We start from the raw sequence: 26,711 nt of genomic DNA, 5'->3' as shown, positions 1-26,711 counted from the left end.
TATATATCCCGATCATTTTTAGAGTTTTACTTACTTCTGATCTATAGTATCATTTTTGAAAGAATACTCATTTTACTAATATCTATATATCCTTATATATTTAAATATTTCCTTACTCTTAAAATTTTACATTGTAGACTTTAAAAATGCTAAACTGTGTTGTGATGAACATTCTGGTAACTGGGTGTTAACATAAATCCAAAATTATTTACCTGACATAATAATTTTCTAGAAGTGGATTTGTTAAATTGCCCTCTAGAAAAAATTGTACCTATTTATATCAGTCAGTTCAGTCGCTCAGTCGTATCTGACTCTTTGCAACCCCACGGACAGCAGTGCACCAGGCTACCCTGTGCATCACCAGCTCCTGGAGCTTGCTTAAACTCTTGACCATCGAGTCAGTGATGCCATCCAACCATCTCATCCTCTGTGGTCCCCTTCTCGTTCTGCTTTCAATCTTTCCCAGCATCAGGGTCTTTTCCAATGAGTCAGTTCTTCGCATGAGGTGGCCAAAGTATTGGAGTTTCAGCTTCATCATCAGTCCTTCCAATGACTATTCAGGACTGATTCCCTTTAGGATGGAATGGTTGGATCTCCTTGCAGTTCAAGGGACTCTCGAGAGTCTTCTCCAACACCACAGTTCAAGAGCATCAGTTCTTCAGTGCTCAGCTTTACTTATCATCCAAATCTCACATTTATACATAACTACTGGAAAAACCATAGCTTTGACTAGACAGACCTTTGTTGGCAAAGTAATGTCTCTGCTTTTTAATATACTGTCTAGGTTGGTCATAACTTTTCTTCCAAGGAGCAAGCGTCTTTTAATTTCATAGCTGCAGTGATTTTGGAACCCCCAAAAAATAAAGTCCACCACTGTTTCCACTAATTCCCCATCTATTTGCCATGAAGTGATGGGACCAGATGCCATGATCCTACTTTTCTGAATGTTGAGCTTTAAGCCAACTTTTTCACTCTCCTCTTTCACTTTCATCAAGAGGCTGTTTAGTTCTTCTTCACTTTCTGCCTTAAGGGTGGTGTCATCTGCATATGTGAGGTTATTGATATCTCTCCTGGCAATCTTGATCCCAGCTTGTGCTTCATCCAGCCTGGCATTTCGCATGATGTACTCTGCACAGAAGTTAAATAAGCAGGATGACAATATACAGCCTTGATGTAGTCCTTTCCCTATTTGGAACCAGTCTGTTGTTCCATGTCCAGTTCTAACTGTTGCTTCTTGACCTGTATACTGATTTCTCAGGAGACAGGTAAGGTGGTCTGGTATTCCCATCTCTTTCAGAATTTTCCACAGTTTATTGTGATCCACACAGTCAAAGGTTTTGGCATAGTCAATAAAGAAGAAGTAGATGTTTTTCTGGAACTCTCTTGCTTTTTCAGTGATCCAGTGGATGTTGGCAATTTGATCTCTGGTTCCTCTGCCTTTTCTAAATCTAGCTTGAACATCTGGAAGTTCATGGTTCATGTATTGTTGAAGCCTGGCTTGGAGAATTTTGAGCATTACTTTACTAGAGTGTGAGATGAGTACAATTGTGCTGTAGTTTAAACTTTCTTTAGCACTGTCTTTCTTTGGTATTGAAATGAAAACTGACCTTTTCCAGTCCCGTGGCCACTGCTGAGTTTTCCAAATTTGCTGGCATATTGAGTGCAGCACTTTCACAGCATCATCTTTTAGGATTTGAAATAGCTCAACTGAAATTCTATCACCTCCACTAGCTTTGTTCATAGTGATGCTTCCTAATGCCCACTTGACTTCGCATTCCAGGATGTCTGGCTCTAGGTGAGTGATCACAGCATTGTGATTTTCTGGGTCATGAAGATCTTTTTTGTACAGTTTTTCTATGTATTCTTGCCACCTCTTCTTAATATCTTCTGCTTCTGTTAGGTCCACACCATTTCTATCCTTTATTGAGCCCATCTTTGCATGAAATGTTCCCTTGGTATCACTAATTTTTTTAAAGGTATCTCTAGTCCTTCCCATTCTATTGTTTTTTATCTCTCCATGCTATTCTTTGGAACTCTGCATTCAACTGTGTGTACTTTTCTTTTTATCCTTTGCCTTTCGCTTCTCTTCTTTTCTCAGCTATTTGTAAGGCCCCCTCAGACAACAAATTTGCCTTTTTGCATTTCTTTTTCTGGGGGATGATCTTGAGCCCTGCCTCCTGCACAGTGTCACAAACCTTCATCCATAGTTCTTCAGGCACTCTGTCAGATCTGATCCCTTGAGTCTATTTGTCACTTCCACAGTATAATCGTAAGGGATTTGATTTAGGTCAGACCTGAATGGTCTAGTGGTTTATATATTTATATATATAGCATATAAGAATGCCTATTTTGTCGTTCCCTAGTTTGGGTAGAATTTTAATACATTGGGGACCTTACTCTATGGTTCCCATACCAAGAATGTCAGCACTACCTGGGAACCTGTTAGAAACGCAGAATCTCAGACCACACCCCAGACCTGTTGAGTTAGAATCTATATTTTAACAAGTTCCCCCAGGTGATACATAGGCACATGAAAGTCTGAAAAGCAGTTTCAGATATAATTTATATGTTGTTCAGTCTCTCAGTCATCTCCAACTCTTTGCAACCCCATGGACTGTAACCCACCAGGCTCCTCTCTCCATGGAACTCTCCAGACAAGAACACTGGAGTGGGTTGCCATTTCCTTCTCCAGGGGATCTTCTCCACCCAGGGATCAAACCCGCATCTCCTGCGTTAGCAGATGGGTTCTTTACCACTGAGCCACCAGGGAAGCCCGTGTGTAGGCATGAGCATAGAATAGTCCAGAACTTGATTCCAGAACTTCTTAGATTAAACTGCAGGCCCATGTGGAAATATTGACTTGATCCTAGATCCAGGCAAGGTAAGTCAGGAGCCTGTACTGACATTTGTATTAATAAAAAGTGAAATGATCAAAAAGTAAAGTAGATTCCCAAAAATGTGCTTATGTGTTATCCTATCTAAATGTATATTCCATATATATATGTGTGTGTGTGTGTGTGTGTGTATCTCCTAATCAAGCCTTTTTGGCAAACAGGACAATGAAGGTCAGCACAGAGTACCAACACTGTTCCCTGTAACAGGAGACAGTGTTGTCTCTCTATCTTCACCCACTGCATACCAAACACTCTATGCATTAGCTCATCGTTTATCTAGTAGTCTAAGGAAAAACTGAATCAGATCACTTATGGAGTGGTTTACAATAGATACTAGTAAGCCCTACTGCCTGATAATCTGTTTTAGTGGCCTGATATTATGTCTAAGAAACTGCATTTTTTTAAAATTTATTTATTTATTTATTTTTTGTCATACATTGATATGAATCAGCCATAGATTTACACGTATTCCCCATCCCGATCCCCCCTCCCACCTCCCTCTCCACCCGATTCCTCTGGGTCTTCCCAGTGCACCAGGCCCGAGCACTTGTCTCATGCATCCCACCTGGGCTGGTGATCTGAAGAAACTGCATTTTTAATAAACATACTGGGTGATTCTGATGCCCTCAGTTTGAGAATTACTACACCACTACACTTTCCAGAACATATCTGAAATGCATTTTTGATCAGATGTTTTATTGACTTCAAAATAGTCACATTTTTATGAAAGCTTTCAGCCAGAATTTACTTTTTTGTTGTTATTAGTTAATAGGATGAGTAAGTCTAGGAATTGTAATTACTTTTTTTGTCATCACTAGTTCTAACCAAGCAACTCTATGTTAGTGAGAGTAGAGAGAAATAATCCTGTTGAACTCTATTTCACCCTTCATTCTCTATCCTGGAGACTGCCTTCTTGAGCCAATTCACATTCTTTTCAGATGATACCTCAACACATTTTCTTTCCTGTCAATATAGTTTGGTGAGATAAATTCATATCATGGAAAAAACATGATTCTATCAAAATTTTATTATGATGTTAACATATATTATCACATAAGTATATATCAAGTAATTTTTAAAAACTATTAATTTTTAAAATACAAATAATATTTTTTATGTAGGAGGAGCAAAGAAAAAAGGAAACAGCATGTATAAAAGGTACTTTTTCTCAACAGTTTATTAGAATAAATCATAATCAACTTTTAGCAATTCACATTTTAAAGAATCAAGAGGCTATCTTAAATATATACTAAATATCTAAATATTTTTAAAATCATGAAAACTCAAGGGAAATATCTATTTATTAGTATATTAATAAGCATTTTTTAGAAAACAAAATTTGCAGTGTCCTATCTTAAAATGTGAATTTTTAATTTTTTTTTTTTTTTGCCTCTTATTTATACCCAAAGGTATCAGAGTCAATGCCATAGAGACATGATGGAGAGTCAAAAGGCATGAGCATTTTGTAACCCTTTAGATATTGACTTAGTACCTCAAAGCCTTACTCTCCTACATAATTTTAGAAATGCTGAATATAGAATGTAATAAGGTATTTAAAACAGCTTTAAAATTAATGTTACATATTCACATCAAAATTTTGTAAAATATCATAAAAGATAGTTTAGGATATTTTGTAAATGTGATGTTTTCTAAAACTTAACATTTTTATTTGCAACTGTACAGCATAAATAATGTAATGGGAGAAGCGTGGGATTTAGAGTAACAGAGATCTAGAACAAAGTCCGTTTTGTATCTGATTTTGGTGACTCATTTCTCTAAGTCTCAGTCTCAGTAATATCTTTTGTGAAGTAGGGCTGATAACTACCTTTAGTAATAATTGAAAGGATAAATGAGATTTGGAAGTATATCAAACTGCTGTGTAAATTCTAAGGCATTATATATGAATGCTGATTTAGTTCTTACTTTAATTGGTATAAAGCCAGTTTGATCCCATGGTGGACAAACATTTTGTAATTTAGCTGCTTTGACCCCATGAATTGTAGGCTTCCAAGCTCCTCTGTCCATGGAATTCTCCAGGCAAGAATACTGAAGTGGATAGCCATTCCCTTCTCCAGGGGATCTTCCCCACCCAGGGATCAAACCCGAGTCTCCCATATTGCAGGCAGATTCTTTACCATCTGAGCCAGGGAAGCCCCAATATATCTGCTTAAGGAAACATTTTTAAATTTATTATTTTTTTCTCTTACTTTTTTTTTAATTGAAAGATAATTGTTTTACAGAATTTTGTTTTCTGTCAAACCTCAACATGAATCAGCCATAGGTATACATACATCCCCTCCCTTTTGAACCTCCCTCCCATCTCCCTTCGCATCCCACCCCTATAGTTGATACAAAGCCTCTGTTTGAGTTTCCTGAGCCAAAGTTTATAAAATTTAGCCCTAAATAGTTAAACTATCTGCCATTTCTGATTTTAAGGGACATTCCAGAACTGAGCTTTCTAGCCTGTTTAGAATCTTCTCTTGTTAAGACAGGTTGATTTTATTTAGAATAGAATTTTCTACTCTGGTTTATCATGAAAACATTACTGATTCCCCATTATATATTTAACATTGTGTAGATGTTGATAGCAACTTAGAATTTTCACTGTTGCATTATTCTGTTCCTAAAAACCCTAAAAAGAGTTTGAATTTTCGAAAGTAACATTATCCTTATATTAAGATTTGGCTCATGAATATGTAATATTCATAGTAAATCTGTTTTTTTTGTTTTTTTTTTTTTACAGCAAATAATGGTTATTCTAAAGATGATTTCTGCCTTGCAACAAAAAAAGTCATTTGTGACCCCTCAGAGTCTAGCTCGGCAACAAATCCCAGCAGTGTTACCTTAAGCTTATCAACATTACCATCTGATTTTTATTACAGCCAAAGTGTAGAAATAGCTGATGACTGGTATTCTGATGATTCTCAAATGAAAAAGAGCCCTCCGATGCCTTTTCTCGAGGAGCCTCTAATGGAAAAAGTATTTTCATACTTGACAACCATTCCATTAGAACAATGTACTGAAAATGTACTAAATATGACACTTTGTGATGATCAAAAAGATGATAACCTTAAGGAAATATTTACGCGAAGAAATACAGAGGTTGAAATACAAAACCTTCAACATAATACTGAATGACTTTTTTCTTTTGAAACTTTGTGTACCCTGAAATCATGTAAAGTTAAAACTGAATTACCAGCTTCTGAGTCTCTTAACATGTCCATGCTAATATTATTTCTTTTGTTCTTTACTATAGAGTGGTCGTACTTCCCTTTCCAATTATTTGTAGAAACAAAATTACAGGAAGAAGTAGAGTGATATCATAAACATTAAGTTTAACTCCTTGTATCTCATCAAAGGATATAATAAATAATACAAATGTATTTTAACACATAGGAGAAATACTTTAAGAAATCCTCAGCACAAATACATTTTAAATAAAACATTTGCAACATTTCTTTATACTTCTGACATTTTCAGTTTTATTTCAGTGTGGTTAAGACTGGGCAGAATACTTCCATCAGCTATTCTGATTTTTAAATACATCAATCACCATTTAAATCTTATTATGCCATGATTTTCATAAGCAATATAGCTTTGTTCCTCTAGGGAAGCCTGGAACACTGAAGAATACAGAAAATAATTTTCTTTGCCCTATCCTGTATCTGTTTCTCTGAATGAACCTCTGACCCTTTCCCCACTATGATGAAGATATAAGCAGTTATGTTCATAAGCACCTGACTCAAGCTAGGATGAACCAGAATTTCTCTCTAGTCTGAGAAACCCTTGGTCAAATTTCAATTTATGGCTCCGAGGGATTTTTGACACCTACCCCACAATTAATCTTTTTTTCTTTCTTTCTCATAAATGCTCTTCATGTAATTAGGCCCTAATTTTTCTTTCTCTTGGGAAAAACAATGAAATATATCATTACTTTTTGTGCTTAAAACACTCATACTGGGACCTGTGCATATCTTCCCAAGAGATAAATCATGTCTATTACCATAAATGAAAGAAAACTTGTCTCAAATATGGTAGTAGCTTTATACAGGCCCATCACTTCTCTCCTAGAAAGGATATTTAAAAAGATTAGAACACCTCTCTCTTTTGAAGCATCTGATCGTATCTGTTGATTAGATTGTGAAAATATCTCTATATATCTTTCTACACCCATTCCTGAATCAAAATAAGCCATTTCAGTTAGAGGTTTGTAAAAAATGGTTAAAAAAAAATTCGTCTCTATTTCTTGGTTTTCTACCAACTTTTACCTTACTGCCTATCCCAGAGAAGAAAGTCATCTCTAATTTTGGTAAGATTCTAAAGCTTTCCTAGAAATTTGGGGTTAGAGACAACAGATTCTAGCCTTGTTCTGACTAGTCTCTGGAATAGAGGAGACATAAATTGGGGAGCTGTGGGTTGCCATGTCCCATTCTGTGGTTTAGGAAGAAAAGGACAGCAAATCTGCAGTAAGAGAGCAGTGAAGTATTTGTAAAGTGAAGAACAGAGATGAGAGATCAGAAGAATGTGATCCCTGGCTTTCTAACAGTGCTCCATTCCCTTATTCCAGCCCTTCTTGCATCCTGCCCTTGGCTTAGTAAGGCACCCTGATATCTTAATTATAAATTCCCCTTTTTGCTTAAGCTAGCAGATTTGATTTCTGTTAATAGCCACAATCACTGAGGCCTGTTTTTAACTGTTTTTTTTTTAAGCTTTGGTGAGGTACCCTTATAATTCTTTAATAAATTATCCTTTTTGCATTAAGTAGAGTTTTGTTTCTGTTACTGTAACCAAAGCATCCTAACCAAATGCTTGTCATTACAAATGAGAAATAAAGAGAACCATACATTTAAAGCACTTATCACACTGTTGTGATAGAAAAAACTGAGTTTATATCTTCAGAACCTAATTCATTTGCTTGTTTATTAAAGTGTTACTTTGTATCATAGGTATATACCTTGTTCTCTTTGAAAAGTGTAATGAGCAGTATATATGAAATTACAGCATGTCTTTTAAAGTGAAAGTTCCTCAGTCGTGTCCAATTCTTTGCAACCCTATGGACTATACAGTCCATGGAATTTTCCAGGCCAGAATACTGGAGTAGGTAGCCGTTCCCTTCTCCAGGGGATCTTCCCAACCCAGGGATCGAACCCAGGTCTCCTACATTACAGGCAGATTCTTTACCATCTGAGCCACCAGGGAAGCCCACATATGTTTTAGGTCAGTGACAAAGGACAGTTTATTGTTCAGAGCAATAGCCAAAGTATCATTATTTTTGCCTCATTTCTTGAGCCCCAGTTCCCACAAGGCAGTGAAAAGAGGCCCAAATAATGACTGCACAGTGGATTGCATAACAGGAAAGAACACTGAATTAATGGAAGCAAGTGTTTTATAATGAGCAATAAGCATGCCTGCCCTTTGTACCATAGGAAGCCACAATATATTCTAAGAGTGTTTTGCTCCATATACACTGGTGAAAAGAGTTTGGCATTCTGTGTGTCTGCTCACAGGCATGCAGAAATACAAGAGATCTGTTATTAACATTGCCATAGGGTATTGGTTACAGTTTATTTTTAAATCACAAATACCTGGAAACCGACATAGGTTAGCTTAGGAAAAATATTTTTATTTGTAAATAGAATTCAAATAATGGTTAAGCGACTAAATACAGAAACCACAAGAACATCTCTTCTTGGGTCTCAAGAACAGATGGAACAGGCTCAAAGTCCATCAGGACTATTTCTGTTTTCACCAGTCAAGTTTTGATGAGGGAAAAGTGAACCACTATCATGTATGAGAAAGGAGATTTTTAAGATCTGTATCTTAAATAGTTGTAGAAGAAGCTGCGGAAGTGAAGGTTTAGGAGAGAAGTTGGAGGATCAGAGAAGTCACCAGTTACATAATCTGAGAAGCCACCTTGTCCAGCTGCCACAGGGAGCCTGGGGAAGGGAGAAGGCAGGCTTGTGAGAATGCCTAGAGGAAGATGTGCCTCTGAGTAGCAAGTGCCTTGACAGTATTTTGTCAACCATCTGGTGGTGACCCTGGGGCCATTGTTTGTCAACAGGGTCAACAGTTAGGGAAAAAAGCTGTACACTGGGGGAATGAACTGGAAACACAGCAGATGAGAGTGAGGACAATTTGGAGCCTGCTGTCCTCTCTGCTGATACCACATGTAAACATGGTGGCCTTCACGGAATAATGGCTTCTGCTTGAAGTCTGCCCTCCGAACAGTGCACAGACTACTTTCTTGGCCAACTCTAACCCAGAAGTATACAGGGGAAAGGATGCAGGGAAACATAATATAGCGTAAGGCGTTAAGAGAGTATAAACTATCTCAGTCCACTCATCAATTTGGCATTCATTTGCTAGAGTCCCAAAGAGTCGGACACAACTGAGGTAATTTCGCATGCATGCACACACACTTTAACAATATTTAAAACTTCTGCATAAAGAAGTAGCAATTGTGTTCTCATGTTCCAAGATCAGACGATGCAAGATACTCCCTATAACAAACAATGCACCTAGACTCTCCCCAGTGGAGGATAGAGTCCCACATGTCAGTTTGTCCATTTTTGAGTGATGTTTCTCTTTTAGCGAGACAGATCTGCAATGAAATTCTGTAATCTAAATAATGAAATATAAGGTTAGCCACCATTCACATGTGTTCTTAGGGGAATAATATAGAGGAAGAAAAGAAAAAGAACTAGTATATATTCATTTCAAGGTAAGAGTGAAATGCCTGTAACCACTGCCATCGTTTTTGTAATTTGTCACATGATCATTGCTGAGACAAAATAAAATATTCGCCACTGGATTACCAGGAGTAATAGAAGAGCCACTCTTTTTACACCCTTTCTCTCTTGGACCTGAGAATCCCGGCCAAGAGATAGAGAGATCTCACTATATCTTGGTGTGGAACACATCTATCTGGGCCATGAAAAGTGTTGCCACTAAAACTGGGTCTTCAAAAAGTCCCCTCCCCAATCCCCATACGATTCTATCAGATTCATGCTTTGGGTAAAAGGGAAAATGGTAAGAAAAGTTAATTCCATGAGCACAACCCTACTGACACACCTCATTTGATGTTAAGTAAAATTGTTTTCTGGTCAGAAGCAATCTTTTCAGATACCATGATGGTGAATCAGGTACCCTGAAGTCCAGGGATAGTGGTAATGGAAGAAGCTCTGTGGTCTGGAAAGGCAAATCCACATCCAAAGTGAAATTCAAGTGAGAACACAGGTAATAATTTTCTCATGGTAGAAGTAGTCTGGTATAATTAACTTGTTACTAGATGGCTGATACATGCTCCTCCCAGGAAATGGGGAACCAGTGTTAGTCTCAGCTTTTTGCAAGCGGGGCTCTCAGAAGTGGCTGTAGTCATGTCAGCCTTAGTGAGTGGAAGTCCATATTCCTAAACCCATAAGTAACTTTCATCCCTTTCAACATGGCCATTTTCTCCATGAGTCTATTGGGCAAAGACAAGGGTAACTGTTGGAAGAGGCTGACTGACATCCATGGAACAGATCATCTTGTCCACTTGATTATTAGCATCTTCTGATATTGCCCTTTGGGAAGCATTTACAAGGGCCTCCAATTATCTTCACATTTTGTGCCCATTCAGAGAAATTTACCTACAAGTATCTTCCTTGACTCCTTATTGGTGATTTTCTAATTGTACTCCTTACAAGTTCCCAGCCATCCCCCCAGATCATTAGCCACTGCCAATGAGTCAGTGAAAATCTATACGTCTGAACGTATAGTTCTTCCAGTCTATAAAAATAGGTCAGTGCTCAGAGTTATGCCTACTGAGACTGTCTTTCACTCCTGACCATCAGAGTCATACATGAGCGGGGCTATGGTACTCCAACTCTGAATTTTTGTCTTATGCTGGCTCATCATGCAGAAGTATCTGTGAACCAGGGTCAAGCATTTCCCTCCTCAGTCAATTGGTGACAGTCCTGGGTGTTCACTGGAAGGACTGATGCTGAAGCTGAAACTCCAATACTTTGGCCACCTCGTGCGAAGAGTTAACTCATTGGAAAAGACCCTGATGCTGGGAGGAATTAGAGACAGGAGGGGAAGGGGATGACAGAGGATGAGATGGCTGGATGGCATTACCGACTCAATGGACATGAGTTTGAGTAAACTCCGGGAGTTGGTGATGGACAGGGAGGCCTGGCGTGCTGCAATCCATGAGGTCGCAAAGAGTTGGACACAACTGAGCGACTGAACTGAACTGAACTGAACTCCACTTGATCTCATAGATACAAAAGTTGAGAGAAGACCACGTAGCAGAAATCAGAGCCCCAAGAATATTAACCATTTCCTCATACAATTTCTTTGTGCCTTCAGAATCTACTCAAATTCAGTTTTACATGTCTTAATGCCATTTTAGATCTACCACAGATCTGTATGGCTAACTTTATCTGTTAGTGAACCAGACAACATCCAGTTCATGGTGAGCAGCTCATTTCACCAGTTCAAGGTGAACCAGTTCAAGCTTGGTGGCCATGGTCACATATTAAGTCTCTACTAGTCTAATGGCAAGATAGGTGTTGTTTCTAAAAGGCAAATATTTATTGGCAGGCAATAACATAGCTTTGTTTGGAATCCTGTAAACCCTGATTAACCTTATTTGCCTGCTGAAATCTCCATACAGCTTCCTATCTGATAGATGCTTCAAATAGCATAGATCTGCTGGGCCATATGGCCCAAGGGGCAGAACAACTAACTTGGTAACCTGGACCTGTTGCAGAGCCTTCTATTCTTTGGGGCAATACTCAGAACTGGAACTCTTTCAAGTTAACTCAGTGAGTCAGAGTTGCCTCTGGTATCCATTGTACCTCTTAGTGCTTGGAGAAGTCAGATGCAGCAACTATTTTTCCAACTTGAAGCATCTTGTCCATTTCCATCTGGACATGCTCCAGACCACTGGATGCTTAGAATTTACTGAGACAACAAGCCCTTGTATTTTGTGGAATTTATTTCCACCTTCTGATATGCATATATCTTATCAAATATCTAGAATAGTTACTAATTCTTATTCACCATGGACAATCAGCATGATACCACAAATATCCTGTGGTGTCCATTCATGTGTAACAAAGAAGATCAAGACCAATTTGGACTAGATTATGACAGAGAGTTAGAAAAACAATATAACCCTTGGGTGGAACAGTGAGGGTATAGTGCTGATCCTTCCAAATGAAATAAAACTGCATCTTGTGGTTCATACTAACAGGAATAAAGGCGGGGGAGTATTTGTCAGAGGAATAGCAGATACAGGGAAAGTATTGATTTTTTTCCAGCAATGAAGCAACACATGAACAACAGCTTCAATTAGAGGTCTATCTGAATAAATCATTTGGAACAATCCTCTTTCATCTTCTAGAAGCTATTTGTCTTCTGCACAAGCCAGAGAAGCAAGCTAAAGGAAGATAAGAATCACCATCCCTGCATCCTTCAAGCAACATTAATCTTTCTCATCTTTCTATGTGGTTTTGCTTTTGGTTTCTTATTTTGGTAGGGAGAAACACAGTGCCTTGCATTTGGTTTTTGCTACCATAATAACTCTCATTCCATAGGTTAGAGAGCCTACATGGAGATTTTGTCATTTGTTAAGTATGTCTATTCCAATTATGCTTTCTGCAACTGGAGAGAAAACCATGGATTGGGTTTGGAATTCACTGGACCTGTTGAGATGGACCCAAACCATAACTACATTAGTGACCTGACCTCCGTAAACCCCTATTTGACTAGTGAACTACTGTGACATTTTAAAACTCCAGTAATTAGTATCAATTCACAACTGCTGTTTCCATTTTAAAAATTTGGTTATTTCCCTTAGCCCAGTGCACCATCACACTGGCAAATGGTAGTACTTATTTGGGGGAAGCCTAGGAGAAAGATTCACAGTGTGAATTTTCAGCAGAGCAGCGGGGTCCTTCCTCAAAACCATCTTTTATCCGAAGGGCTCTGGGTCTGAGAAAAAGCTTAAATCTGGGATGTAGTTGAGGAACCACAACTCTATATTGTAGAGATTCAAGCTATTTATCTAGCTAGAGCTTTTTGTCTCATTCAAATCAAGTTAGCTTTTATAGGTTAAATCTATCTGCACTGTGGTAGACAACAGCTGAAGTGTCTGCTTGGCTCTTTCAGCTCTTGTTTTGTCCCTGGACACCTTGGATTATCACCTATGTAACAATTCATGTTACATGGCAGAGGACCAAAGATACATTTTCCCAAAGACATACAGATGGCCAACAAGCACATGGAAAGTTGCTCAGCATCACTAATCATCAGAGAAATTCAAATCAAAACCACAATGAGATGTTACATCACACCTATTAGAATGGTTGTTATCAAGACAAACATAATAAGTGTTAGCAAGGATGTGGAGAAAAAGGAACACTTGTGCACTGTTGGAGGGAATGTAAATTGGTGCAGCCATTATGGAGAACAGTATGGAGATTCCTCAAAGAATTTAAAATAGAACTACCATATGGTCCAGCAATTCTGGATCATATCCAAAGGAAATGAAAAGCTATCTCAAAGAGGCATTTGTATCTTCATGTTCATTGTAGCATTAATTACAATATCTAAGACACAGAAACAAGTTTCATCAGTAGAGGAATGGATAAGGAAAATGTGGCATATATAGACAATGGAATAATGTATAGGACTATGTAGTGAACATCTTGCCGTTTGTGACATTGATGGACTTGATGGGCATCATGCTAAGAGAAATCAGAGAAAAACAAATATTGTATAGTCTTACTTATATGTGGAATTTCAAAAAACAAAACTCAAAGAAACAGAGGACAGATGAGTGGTTGCCAGAGACTTGGAGTAAGGGGTGGAGATGGTCAAAAGGTACAAATTTCCGTTCATAAGACAGATAAGTTCTGGGATATAATATACACCATGGTGTTTTTAGTTAACAATACTGTATTACACATTTGAGTGTTGCTAAGAGAATAAAGTTCTCATCACAAGAAAAAAATTGCAGCACTTTGGTGATGAACTTTAATTATACTTGTGGCAACCATTTTGCACTGAAATCATTGTGTTGTATACCTTAAACTAATATTGTCAATTACATCTCAATAAAACTGGAAAAATTTTAAATAAAATAAAATTTTAAGAATATTGAGCCCCGAATTGCTGGGGCATTTATATGCAGATTTGGTGTTCCACATCCATTTTAGCAGTCACCAATAGATGTGGTGTTGGAGAAGATTCTTGCAAGTCCCTTGGACTGCAAGGAGATCAAACCAGTCAATCTTAAAGAAAATCAGTCCTGGGTGTTCATTGGAAGGACTGATGCTGAAGCTGAAACTCCAATACTTTGGCCACCTAATGTGAAGAGTTGACTCATTGGAAAAGACCCTGATGCTGGGAGGAATTGGGGGCAGGAGGAGAAGGGGACGACAGAGGATAAGATGGCTGGATGGCATCACTGACTCGATGGATATGAGTTTGAGTAAACTCCAGGAGTTGGTGATGGACAGGGAGGCCTGGCGTGCTGCGATTCATGGGGTTGCAAAGAGTCGGACACGACTGAGCAACTGAACTGAACTGGAACTGAACTGAATAGATGAAGGCACTTTTGTGGAAGTCCAGGAATCCAGTGTAGAAGTTCCAAAATACCACCAAAGAAAAATCTGAGAATAAATATTTTGAAAATGGCAAGATAAAGAGTTTCACTTTGCCCATATCACCTCTCCCTCAAGGTAGCAGGGCTTGGTGTGAGGAGAACCCCACAGCCTGTGATTTTGCCCACAGGAGAAGAAGAGAGCATGTGAATGAGTACCTGCTTCTCCCAGCCGTGCAGGATGCTGACCACAAGATGCTTTCCTTTCTCATCCAACTCAGTTTACTGAAGTGATCTGCAAGACTGTGCAACTGGGGGAGGCTGGGAGCACAGGGACACCATTGTGTCCCTTTGATGTGCTTATATCAAAGGGACACAACTAACAGCTTCACTGTTCTTCCTACCAGCTGATCTGTGGATTCTATCAAAAAGGCCCATCATGAGACACTGGGAATGCCTTACCCTAGCTGGATCATGAGAACTCTCAACTCTCTGTGCATCTCCGCCATACCTACAACCTCCCCAGGCTGGCTCCCAGCATGAGCTTCTATGGACAGTGAGAGCTAGCCCTTGCAGATGGCTAGTAAACAAGCACAGAAAGTCATCCCAACTCTGTGGGACTGGGAAAAGGGTTCATAAACTTCAGTGTTTCAGGGTAGTGCTAAGGGGAGGGAGGCAGGGGGCTCTCAGCACCCAGTCCAGTCTGTCTTTGCAGGATTAAGAAAAGGCATACAATTTTTAGAATTCCTCCTTAAGAGGAAGTGCAAAGTATAGATTGAGCATATCCATAGAATTAAAAATCTCAGAATTTCTTAGCTGTACTAACAGATGAAGGTACTCTCTGCTGAAGTCAGTCAGTAAATAACGGAAGAGATGACTTCTTCAACTGTGAATACAGCAATGCAAGATTTTAAGAAATAATAAAAAAAAAAAAATCAAAGAAATATTGTGAATCACCATCAAAGGAACACAATAATTTTCTAGTAACCAATCCCAAAGAAATGGAGATCAACAGATTGCCTAGCAAAGAATTCAAAATTCTTATTAGTATTACTTTTGGCCACACTGCATGGCATGTGGAAACTGAATTCCCAGCCAAGGATCAAACTTGTGCCCCCTGCAGTGAAACCACAGTCTTAACCACTGGACCGCCAGGGAGGTCCCTCAAAATAGTCGTTTTAAAGACACAGTGAGCTGCAAGAGAAGACAGACAATGAAATCAGGAAAACAGTACATGAAAATGGTTCAACAAACAAAATAAATTATTTTTTAAAATTCTGCAGCTAAAACTACAATGAATAAAATAAAAATTGTGATAGCATGAACAATATACATAATCAAGCAGAAGGAAAAAAATCTGTGAATTCAAAGAAAAGTCATTTGCAATTATTCATCCCTCATCACAGGAATATACAGTTTATTCCAGCTATATAATTTTATACCTCAAGGAACTAGAAAAGAACAACAAACAAAGGTCAAATTTAGCAGAAAAAAGAAAATAACAAGGATCAGAGTAGAAAAAGGGTACAGACCAAAAAAAAAAAAAAGAGAGAGAAAGAAAAAATCAATGAAACTAAGAGCTGTTTTTAAGAAAAAACAAACAAAATTGACAAGCTTTCAGTATGACTAAGGAAAAAGAGACTCAAACAAATCAGAAATGAAAGAGAAGGCATTACAACTGATACTGCAGAAATACAAAGGACCATAAGAGATCATTATGAACAATTTTATGCCAATAAATTGGACAACCTAACAGAAACAGATAAATTCCTAGAAAGATAACCTGCCAACTCTGAAGAGATAAAAATTGTGAATCACTATGTTGTACATCTGAAACTAGTATAATAGTATTATAAATCAACTTGTACCTCAATAAAAAATTTTTAAATGAAATAAAATTTTATTTAATTTTTAAAAAAACTGACTCATGAAAAAATAGAAAGTATGAATAGACCTAAAACTGGTAAAAAGATAAAATTAGTAATCAAAAATCTTTCCAAAATAGAAAAGTCCAGGACTAGATGGTGTACCTGGTGAATTGTACCAACCATTTACAGAAGAATTAATGCCAGTCCTTCTCAAACTCTTCCAAAAAATTTAAGTAGATGGAACACTTCAAAACTCCACCTGCAAGGCCAGCATCACCCTTATACCAAAGCCAGACAAGAATACTACAAGAAAAAAAAGTTACAGACCAACATCCCTGATGCACATAGATGCAAAAATCCTCAGCAAAGTATTAGCCAACCAAATTCAACAATACATTAGAATAATCATAAATCATAATCAAGTGGGATTTATTCTGGGGATGCAAAGATGTTTCAGTATTCACAAATCAGTAAGTATGATATATCATATTAGCAAAATGAACACTAAAAGTCATATGATCACCTCAATAGATGCAGAAAAAGCATTTGATAAAATTCAACATCCATTCATGATAAAAACTGTCATCAAAGTGAGTACTGAGTGAATGTACCTCAACATAATAAAGGCCATATATGACAAGTACACAGCTTACATCATACTCAGTGGTGAAAAACTGAAATTTTTTACTGTTTGATCAGGAATAACACAAGGATGCCCACTCTCACCATTTTTATTTAACACAGGACTAGAAGTCCTGGCCAGACAAATTAGGCAAAAAAAAAAAGATATCGTACATAGAAAACCCTAAAAAATCAAAACAATTGTTAAAACTAATAGTTACCAAAAAAAAAAAAACCTGTTAGAACTAATAAACAGATTCAGTAAAGTTGCAAAATACAAAACATAGAAAAATCACTCGCACTTTGATATGCTAAAAATAAACTGTCTGCAAGAGACATTAAGAAAGCAGTCCTACTTACCGTCACATTAAAAGCAATAAAATATTTAGGAATAAACATAATGAAGGAGGTGAAAGACTTGTACACTGCAAACTATAAGCTACAGATGAAAAAAACTGAACAAGACACAAATGGATTGAAAGAATATCAATAAAACATCCATACTCCATAAAATGATCTACAAAATCCAATGCAATCTTTATTAAAATTCCAGTGGCATTTTTCACAGACATGGGGGGGAAAAAATCCAAAAATATATATGGAGCCACAGAAGATCCTAAAGAGCCAAAGCAATCTTAGAAAAACAAAGCTGGAGCCGTAACACTTCCTGATGTCAAATTATTTTACAAAGCTATAATAATCAAACACTGTGGTACTGGCATAAAAGCAAACCCTTAGAACAATGGAATGAAGTAGAGAAGCCACAAATAAATCATGCAAATACAACTAATCTTTGACAAGGGCTCAAAGAACACACAATGGGGAAAGGCTAGTCTCTTTAATAGTGTTAGGAAAACTGGATATTCACACGCAAAAGAATGAAACTGGACCTCTATCTTACGTCACTCACAAAGATTAAAAACTTAATGTAAGACTGGAAAATGTAAAAAACTCCTAGAAGAACACATAGGGGGAAAACTGCTTGATGTTGGTCTTGGCAATGGCATTCTATATTTGACACAAAAAGCGCAAGCAACAAAAGTAAAAGTAAACAAGTGAGACTATATCAGTTTAAAAGGATTTTGCACAGCAGAGGAAACTGTTAACAGAATGAAAAGGCAGCCAGTGGAATGGAAGGAAATTTTTGCAAACCACCTACCAAATGGATATTAATATCTAAAACATATAAGGAGCTCATATATCTCAATGCAAAACACAAATACTCAAAATTTTAAAATTAGCAAAGGATCCGAATAGGCATTTTTCCAAATAAGACACAGAAATGGCCAATGGTACATGAAAAGATGCTCAGCATCTCTAATCATCAGGAAAATGCAAGTCAAAACCACAGTGAAATACTCCCATCAAAATGGCTATTATCAAAGAGAGAATACAAAACAAATGTTGGTGAAGATATGGAGAGTAGAGAACCCTGTGCACCGTTTGTGGAATGTAAATTATTTCAGCCACTATGTATGTAGTTTCCTCAAAAAATTGAAAATAGAATTTATACATGTCAACAAACCCAATTCTGAATACATATCTGAAAATGAGTATCTCGAAGAGATATCTCACCTCTATGTTCACTGCAGCATTAGTTAAACCAAGCTATAGAAACAACCTAAGTACCCATTGATGAATGAGTGGAGAAAGAAAATATGGTGTGTGTGTATATATACATATACACATAATAATGGAATATTATTCAGCCACAAAAAATAAGAACATCTTTCCATTTGCCACAACATGGATGACCCTGGTGGGCATTATGCTAAGTGAAATAAGCCAAGTAGAGAAAGCCAGTTTCTATGTAGTATCACTTATACATGGAATCTAAAGAAAAAAAATGTCACATTTATAGAAAGAAAGTAGAATTGCATTTGCCATGGATTGGGGAAATGGAGAGATGTTGGTCAAAGGGTACAGACTTTCAGCCATAAGATGAATAAGCTCTAAAGATCTGGTGTACAGATAGTGACTGTAGTTAATAATTCTGTATTACATGCTGAAATTTTATAAGAGTGGATTTTAAGATTTCTCACCATACACACTCAAAAAAGTGTAGCTGTTAAGGTGAAGGACATGTTGATTAAATTAATTGTGGTAAATATTTCACAGTGTGTTAACACATCACATCATCATGTATACCTTAACTATATACAATATTATAATAGTAAAATTATATTCAATAATTATATTTGATAATAGTATTCAATAATTATATTATTATAATCAATTATGTTTGAATGATATCTAATACATGCATATGATGTATATATTATATACAATATGTTCAATTCAATACAGCTAGAAACAAAACATGTCCCAAAGTTGTTTCATTAAATTCTATGGCTTCAAGAAACTGTCAAATGCTCTTGAATATTATGATAATATCTTCATAAGCACCCCAAAGATTTAAAAAATAAAAAGATAACAACTTTGTGTTCTTTGGGAAAAACAGTATTATCTGGTGTGCTTGTTTTTGTATTTTAAAATAGAGAAAATTACCATAAAATTATAATAAAAAGTCATGTGTAAATTCCCAAAGTAAAAAAATATTGATGTTTTCTCAAAGACAAAAAAAAAAGTGATTTGTTAGGTGGCATCCAGATGAGCCTGTAGTCTAGGCCTAATAAGTAAAGCTCCACTCCTAAGGCATTCCTATTCTGAGAACACCATGTGATGCCTTGTATAATATGATGTCTCCCCACTCTGGCTTTGCACACAAAAATATTCCCAGCCCTGGGTGAATGTGGAAATTGTTTGGCCTACTGCTTTCTAAGACCTTCCTCAGCCTCAGGTAGTTTGCCTCATTTGCTTTCACAACTTAATGCTCACCCAAGGACACAGGGGGCACCCTCAGTAGATCTCCCAAGTTTTCTCTTTGTGCATTCTGCCTAATTATAGCTGTCTTCGCCTCCAAAAACTCCAGTATCTATCTCCTCAACTCCAGACCACCAGAATCTGAATTTCCCTGCTCTGCACTGCACTGTAGAGACTTCCTCCAGGGGGTAAGTTGAGGAAATCAAAGGATTGGCTTCTTTATTTCCCAGTTCTCAGGGTTTTCACAGTCCTTCAAGCCCTGTTCAATGTCTAAAACATGTTTCACTTAGTTTATCTGGTTTTCTCTTTATGTGGAAAGATAAGTCTAGTCCCTATTACTACCTCATAGCTAGAAGTGTAAGTCCCACCTAACTTTGGTTTTGCATTCCTCAAATCTATCTTCTTCCTTATAAAGTCAGAGTGATATTTTATAAATGCAAATCTAATATCATCTCTCCTCATGTAAAGCCCCTCAATTGCTTCCACCTGTCACTAATCCGGCCCTTAAACTCTAGGTTCCCGTCATCCCTAAGCAGTCCTGGAATTCATCAGGCTGTCTCATGTACCTATTCTTATTTTACTCCCCACTCCTTTAGCCTTTAAAAGATAGCTCTCTGTGGTCAGAGGGTAAAACTTCCAGTTACAAGCAGAATAAGTTTGGGATATCTATTGTACAGCATGGTGATTATAGTGAATAATATTGCATTATATACTTGAAGTTGCTAAGAGAGATCTTCAGCATTCTTACCATAAAAAAGAAATATTAGTATGTGAGATGATACAGTTATTAGCTAATGCCATGGTGGTATTCTTTTTGTGACATAGAAGTGTATCACATCAGCATGTTTACACCTTAATATTACACAATGTAATACGTCAATTATATCTCAATGGGGAAAAACAAGGACAGCTCTCCGAATCCTTTATAAGGACTTTTTTAACCACTCCTTGCATCTCAGTTTAGCTCAGCCACTCAGTCGTGTCCAACTCTTTGCGACCCCATGGACTGCTACACGCCAGGCTTCCCTGTCCATCACTGTTTCCCAGAGTTTGCTCAAATTTATGTCTATCGAGTCAGTGATGCCATCGAGCCTCTCATCCTCTGTCATCCCGTTCTCCTCCTGCCTTCAATCTTTCCAAGCATCAGGGTCTTTTCCAACGAGTCAGTTCTTCACATCAAGTGGCCAAAGTATTGGAGTTTCAGCTTTAGCATCAGTCCTTCCAATGAATATTCAGGACTGATTTCCTTTAAGATTGACTGGTTTGATCTCCTTGCAGTCCAAAGGACTCTCAGGAGATCTGGCACAGTTAATTCCTTCTTCATTTGTACTGACATATTATCTAGTACTAAATTCAATTGTTATTATTATTACTATCTGTTACTACTACCATCTGTTCATCACACACACATATATTAAAATTAATTGTGGGCAGGTGCTACAGAGAGGTGGAGGAGGAAATGGCAACCTACTCCAGTATTCTTGCCTGGAGACTCCCCATGGACAGGGGAGCCTGGCAGGTCGCAAAGAGTCAGATATGACTGAAGCGACTTAGCACACGACAGAGAGAACTAGAGGAGTGAGACCCGGGCACCTGATATTCCTGGCCCTGTCTTCTACCTGTTGGGCTGGACTGGCCACTCCCAGGGGCTCTGCATTGCCACCAGCCCCTGGATACCTGTGGCCAGGCTGGACTGTACGCATCTCCATGGTCCTGGCCCACTGACCTAACTGCTCTGGCCAGAAATACCAGTTGTTGATGGTGGTCGGTGGGGGTGACTTGGGCATGTTGGTGTTCACCACCCAGTACTCTTTTTGTAATGGATTGTGAACCAACCATCTGCTTTGTGTATATGTGATAAATGACAGAGCAGCCCAGCTAGATATTCTGGTTACGATGGGAGAAGAAGTCCTGAGCTATAACGGTTCCTGAGAACTGGTGAGGGTTTCCTATTGCTCTTTTCAGTCATGGATAGAGGCAGTTTTGAAAGTATCTGTCAGCTTAAAGGACAGGCTCTCAGAGTAAAGAATGAGTTTCAGTGATTTTAATTGCAATAAATCAGACTTGGATCATCAAACTCAGGTAACGCAGGAAGAACAGCAGTTGGCTCACAACTTATAGTAACACACCATGGAGATGTCAGCAAAGATAAGGCTGAATGTAGACAGATGAAAGGAAACACTAATGATGCTTCAAAAATCATCTGATAGGGACTTCCCTGGTGTGGGCTTCCCTGGTGGCTCAGACGGTAAAGGCTCCGCCTGCAATGTGGGAGACCTGGGTTCAGTCCCTGGATTGGGAAGATCCCCTGGGGAAGGGAATGGCTACCCACTCCAGTATTCTTGCCTGGAGAATTCCATCAACAGAGGAGCCTGGCAGGCTACAGTTCCATGGGGGTCGCAAAGAGTCGGACATGACCGAGTGTCTCACTTCACTTCACTTCCCTGGTGGTCCAGTGGTTAAGAATCTGCATTCCAATGCAGGGGATGCAGGTTTGATCCCTGGTCAAGGAACTAAGATCCCACATTCTACAGGGCCGCTAAGTCCATGCCACAACCAGAGAGCCCACAAGTCACAACGAAAGATCCCATGTTCCACAACTGAGACCCAATGCAGCCAAATAAATAAATAAATTTTTAAAAATTATCTGATTCCATATACAAAATATACTCAAACTGGAATGAATTAAAGACTTATGTTCCTGATTTGAGATACTAAGTGGTATTGTATAGTTGTTACTTTACTGAATGTGTACAACAGTCCCATGACATTTGTAAAGTGTACACTTGTATGGCTTCAGATTCTAGAACTAAAATTGATCTGTTACCACATATTAAAAAAATTATTTGTATATCTGTCCCTACTGCTAAATTATGAGCTTCTTAAAAGTAGGGCTTGTCTCTTTTTAGTGTTTCTATCCCCAGGAATTGACATAATGCATAGCACATAGTAGACGCATAATAACCATTTGAGAATTCAGAATCAATCCAATTAGCTTCTACCTCCAAAATATATCACAAGTATATTATTGTCTATATCATCTGCTGCTACTCTAAGTCATTATTTTACCTTGCCTACGTTACTTCAAGTCTTATAACTATCTGCCTGCTCTTTTTTCTTGGCCTTGAACAATTCGTTCTCTACACAACATCGAGTAGTATTTGGAAAAATAAATCAGATTATCATGATCCCCTTCTCAAAAACTTTCAGTGCCTTTCTTTTGTGCTGAAATTAATTCCTAACTCCTTACCATGTCCTGTCCAGCTTTTTATGAGGCAACTCCTCCCTACCTCACTGACTTCATTTCAAACCACGTTTCAGTAGCTCGGTGTGTTCCAACCACCAGAGTCATTCTGCTTCTCAAACATATCACATATTTCCGCTTTGGGTCCTTGCGTTGTTCCCTCTGCTTTTAATAATCTGCTTCCAGAGTTTCACATGGCTGGCTTCTAAATATTATTCTGATTTCATCTCAAATATCACTTCCCTAGAGAGACCTTAGCTGATCTTCATGCAGAAAAAGACCACAGAATTAAAAAAACCATGTAATGTGGTACTAGTTTGGAGTTACAGGTATCCATATATATGTATATGTATTGTGTGTTTGTATATTTATTTCCACTGATACCTCTAATCCTGTTACTAGTATTAACATATTCATATTATATATGTTCATCCTATATATGTTAATACTGATATCTCATTCCAGTGGCAGTAAGCACAGTTAATGCTCAGATCTTGGTTTCTAAAAACTATTCCCCACTCAAGGGAAACAGTGTTCCTTGAAGAAATGGCTAATTCTAGGGCAAGAAAAGTACAAAATGAACCTCGAACATTTTCTTGTGCGTAAAGTAAGGAAGTGCTCATAAATTGATGGGACCAGGCCAAAAGGACATCTGAGCCAGCTTGAAGGGGCTCCCACTGGTCAAATGTAGGAAATTTTGAAATAAAAATGAATAATAATAAGCTATAATGTATTGAATAAAAAAGAATCTATGAGTCCATATTGATAACGTTTTTAAAAATTTTAAAGGAGATTATGACAGAAAGCAAGTAGTAAATACAGAAAGAATGATAAAATTAGGACATCACCATTTTGCAACCTCTTTAGCAATAACTAACAATTGTACAAGTCAACGTATACTAAATACTAGGTTTAAGATTGTTGAGAATATGATATTCACAGTCTCAAAGAATCATCCACACATTATGTATAAAAAGAAAAAGTACTTTTGCAATGAAAAAAATCTAAAAATGATGAAAGTGATCAAAATTGTATCACCCAAAATGGGACCAGTTACCATTGTTTGCCTGCTGATATGTTTGTGCAGAGAAGGACACAGCAATTCCTATGTAGTATTCCTGACTTCCAGCCCCCAAATTAATCTGCATGTAATCATGGAATCAGTTGTGTCTGACTCCATCTGACCCCATGAACTACATAGTCCATGAAATTCTCAAGGCCAGAATCCTGGAGTGGGTAGCCATTCCCTCCTACAGGGAATCTTCCCAACCCAGGGATCAAACCCAGGTCTCCTGCATTGCAAGCATTAGAAACCAATAAAATAAATGTAAATTAAAGGATAGTCTGTAATACAACTGACCTGGATTCTTCAAGAATGCCAATATCACTTATAGCTGATTCACGTTGTTGTATGGAAGAAACCAAAACAATATGGTTAGGCAATTATCATCCAATTTAACAAAAAAAAGAATGCCAATGTCTTGAAAGACTAATGAAAGGTTAGGGAATTTTTCTTTCTTTTTTTTTTTTCTTTATTAAATGAGACTAGGAGCTTCGCTTCCCTGGTGGTCCAGTAGTTAAAACTCCATGCCCCCAATGCAGGGGGCATGGCTTCAACCCCTGGTCAAGAAACTGAGATCCCACATGTCATGCAGTGTGGCCAAAAGAATAATAATAATTAAGACTAAAGAAACATGTCAACTAACATGTGGTACTTGGTTGGATCCTGGATCTCCCCCTGCACACACACACACACATCAACACATACACAGCACTATAAAGAATATTATCAGGACAGTTGGGGAAATTTGAATATAAACTGTAAGATAATAATATTGTATCAATGTTCAATTTCATGTGTGATAATTATATTGTGAGAATGTCCTCATGCTTCAAAGTCACATGTTGAAGTGTTTAGGAATGCTGTATTTCCCACATTTATAACATAATTTCACTTGCAATGTAGGAGACCTGGGTTCTATCTCTGGGTCGGGACGATCCCCTGGAGGAGGGAATGGCTATCCATGCTAGTATTCTTGCCTGGAGAATTTCTTGGACAGAGGAGCCTGGTGAGCTACAGTCATTGGGTTGCAAAGAGTCAGACACAACTGAGAGACTTTCACTTTCATAACATAATTGTTTAATTTAGTATTTTGAACTAGAAGCCCCAGTCGGTAACTGATAATAAAAGGATTTGTTGTTTTTCAGTTGCTAAGGATCAGTCCAGATGCCCAATAAAAGGATAAAATAATAGTTTCAATAAGATTGGTTTAGAAGTGATATGCAAGATGGACTGCAGGGAAATTATTTAAGAACTTGCTCTGTTATACTAGAAGCAATCTGAGCTGAATCTTGATCTATTACCAATGTTTTACTTGGCAGAGAAGTAGGAGAAGAGCAACACAGGCAGAATAGTCAACATTACACAGCAAGCAGAGCAGGGCGTTTGGTTGAAGAGGAAATTGTAGTCTAATGCAGCTTGAGCCAGAGTGTGGTAAGGGAGAGAATGATGTGAGATAAGACTAGAAAAATAAATTGCAGCCACATTGTGGGGAGTTTTGAATGCTCAGCTAATGTTCTAAAGGCAATAGGTGACATAAAATATTTTTAAGAAGAGAAAGATGTTTTGGAATGAAAATTATAAAAGAATTGCTTGGGTATTGAAATGCTCAATACCCAAGGTCAAAATTGAAATTTTCAGAATTCAAGATAAAGTTTTCATTTTCCTAAATTTGGATGTCATAAATGACAGTGTATGCTTTAACAAAACAAAGTTACAAAGAAAATTCCAGGAAACTAATATTCCTGAGGAGATCTAAACTTGCCATCCGGTTTGTGTCTCTTCAGATAGGTATATCAAATATAAATATTTTGTACCTTTAGTTGAATCTGCTAAGGATGTATTTTTGAGTCTTAAGCTTGGTTATTTTTGTAACTCCTGCATTTTTAGACTTATGTTTCATTTGCAGTGTTTTTGAGTTCAGAGGGATAATAATTATTGTCTTAGATTCTTGTTTTTTAACTCTTCCATTCAAAACCACAAAAGAGTCTTTGTTCCAGTTTTGGCAATGTTATTTTTATTAAAATTTTTCCAACATGCTTTTCTCTTTGCTGGTGTTATTCTTACACACATACCTACAAAGGCTAAATCAACAAAAATACAATGAAAGTGGCATTTTAATTTACTAAATCAGACAAGAGATTTTGAATTGTAATAAAACATATTTTTTTTCATAGAAATCAAATAGTACTGCTCGCTTCGGCAGCACATATACTAAAATTGGAACGATACAGAAAAGATTAGCATGGCCCCTGCGCGAGGATGACACGCAAATTCGTGAAGCGTCCCATATTTTTTATAGATCAATGGAACAAAACAGAAAGCCCAGAGAAAAATCCACACACCTACGGGCACCTTATCTTTGACAAAGGAGGCAAGGATATACAATGGAAAAAAGACAACCTCTTTAACAAGTGGTGCTGGGAAAACTGGTCAACCACTTGTAAAAGAATGAAACTAGAACACTTTCTAACACCATACACAAAAATAAACTCAAAATGGATTAAAGATCTAAATGTAAGACCAGAAACTATAAAACTCCTAGAGGAGAACATAGGCAAAACACTCTCTGACATAAATCACAGCAGGATCTCTATGACCCACCTCCCAG

At 37.6% G+C, this 26,711-nt stretch overlaps 1 protein-coding gene and 1 non-coding gene across 2 annotated transcripts in view; both read left to right on the top strand.

The window, feature by feature from the left end:
- C2H1orf185 (chromosome 2 C1orf185 homolog) overlaps positions 1-6,113 on the top strand; it is a 160,766-nt gene extending 154,653 nt beyond the window's left edge. Inside the window, exons 5-6 of the mRNA XM_043461366.1 lie at positions 4,016-4,052; positions 5,638-6,113. Of these exons, the coding sequence (XP_043317301.1) occupies positions 4,016-4,052; positions 5,638-6,032 (432 nt within the window). The 3' untranslated portion in view covers positions 6,033-6,113. The remainder of the gene's footprint in view (positions 1-4,015; positions 4,053-5,637) is intronic.
- A 20,177-nt stretch (positions 6,114-26,290) lies between these two features.
- On the top strand, positions 26,291-26,397 carry LOC122437450. Its single transcript, XR_006268275.1, has one exon. It is a non-coding gene; the product is annotated as a U6 spliceosomal RNA (small nuclear RNA).
- The last annotated feature ends 314 nt before the right edge of the window (positions 26,398-26,711 follow it).

Source organism: Cervus canadensis, chromosome 2 (genome assembly GCF_019320065.1).
Source record: "Cervus canadensis isolate Bull #8, Minnesota chromosome 2, ASM1932006v1, whole genome shotgun sequence".
In the NCBI taxonomy this organism is placed as follows: domain Eukaryota; kingdom Metazoa; phylum Chordata; class Mammalia; order Artiodactyla; family Cervidae; genus Cervus; species Cervus canadensis.
The sequence above is the reverse complement of the archived record's forward strand: the minus strand, read 5'-3'. Positions and strand labels throughout refer to the sequence as shown.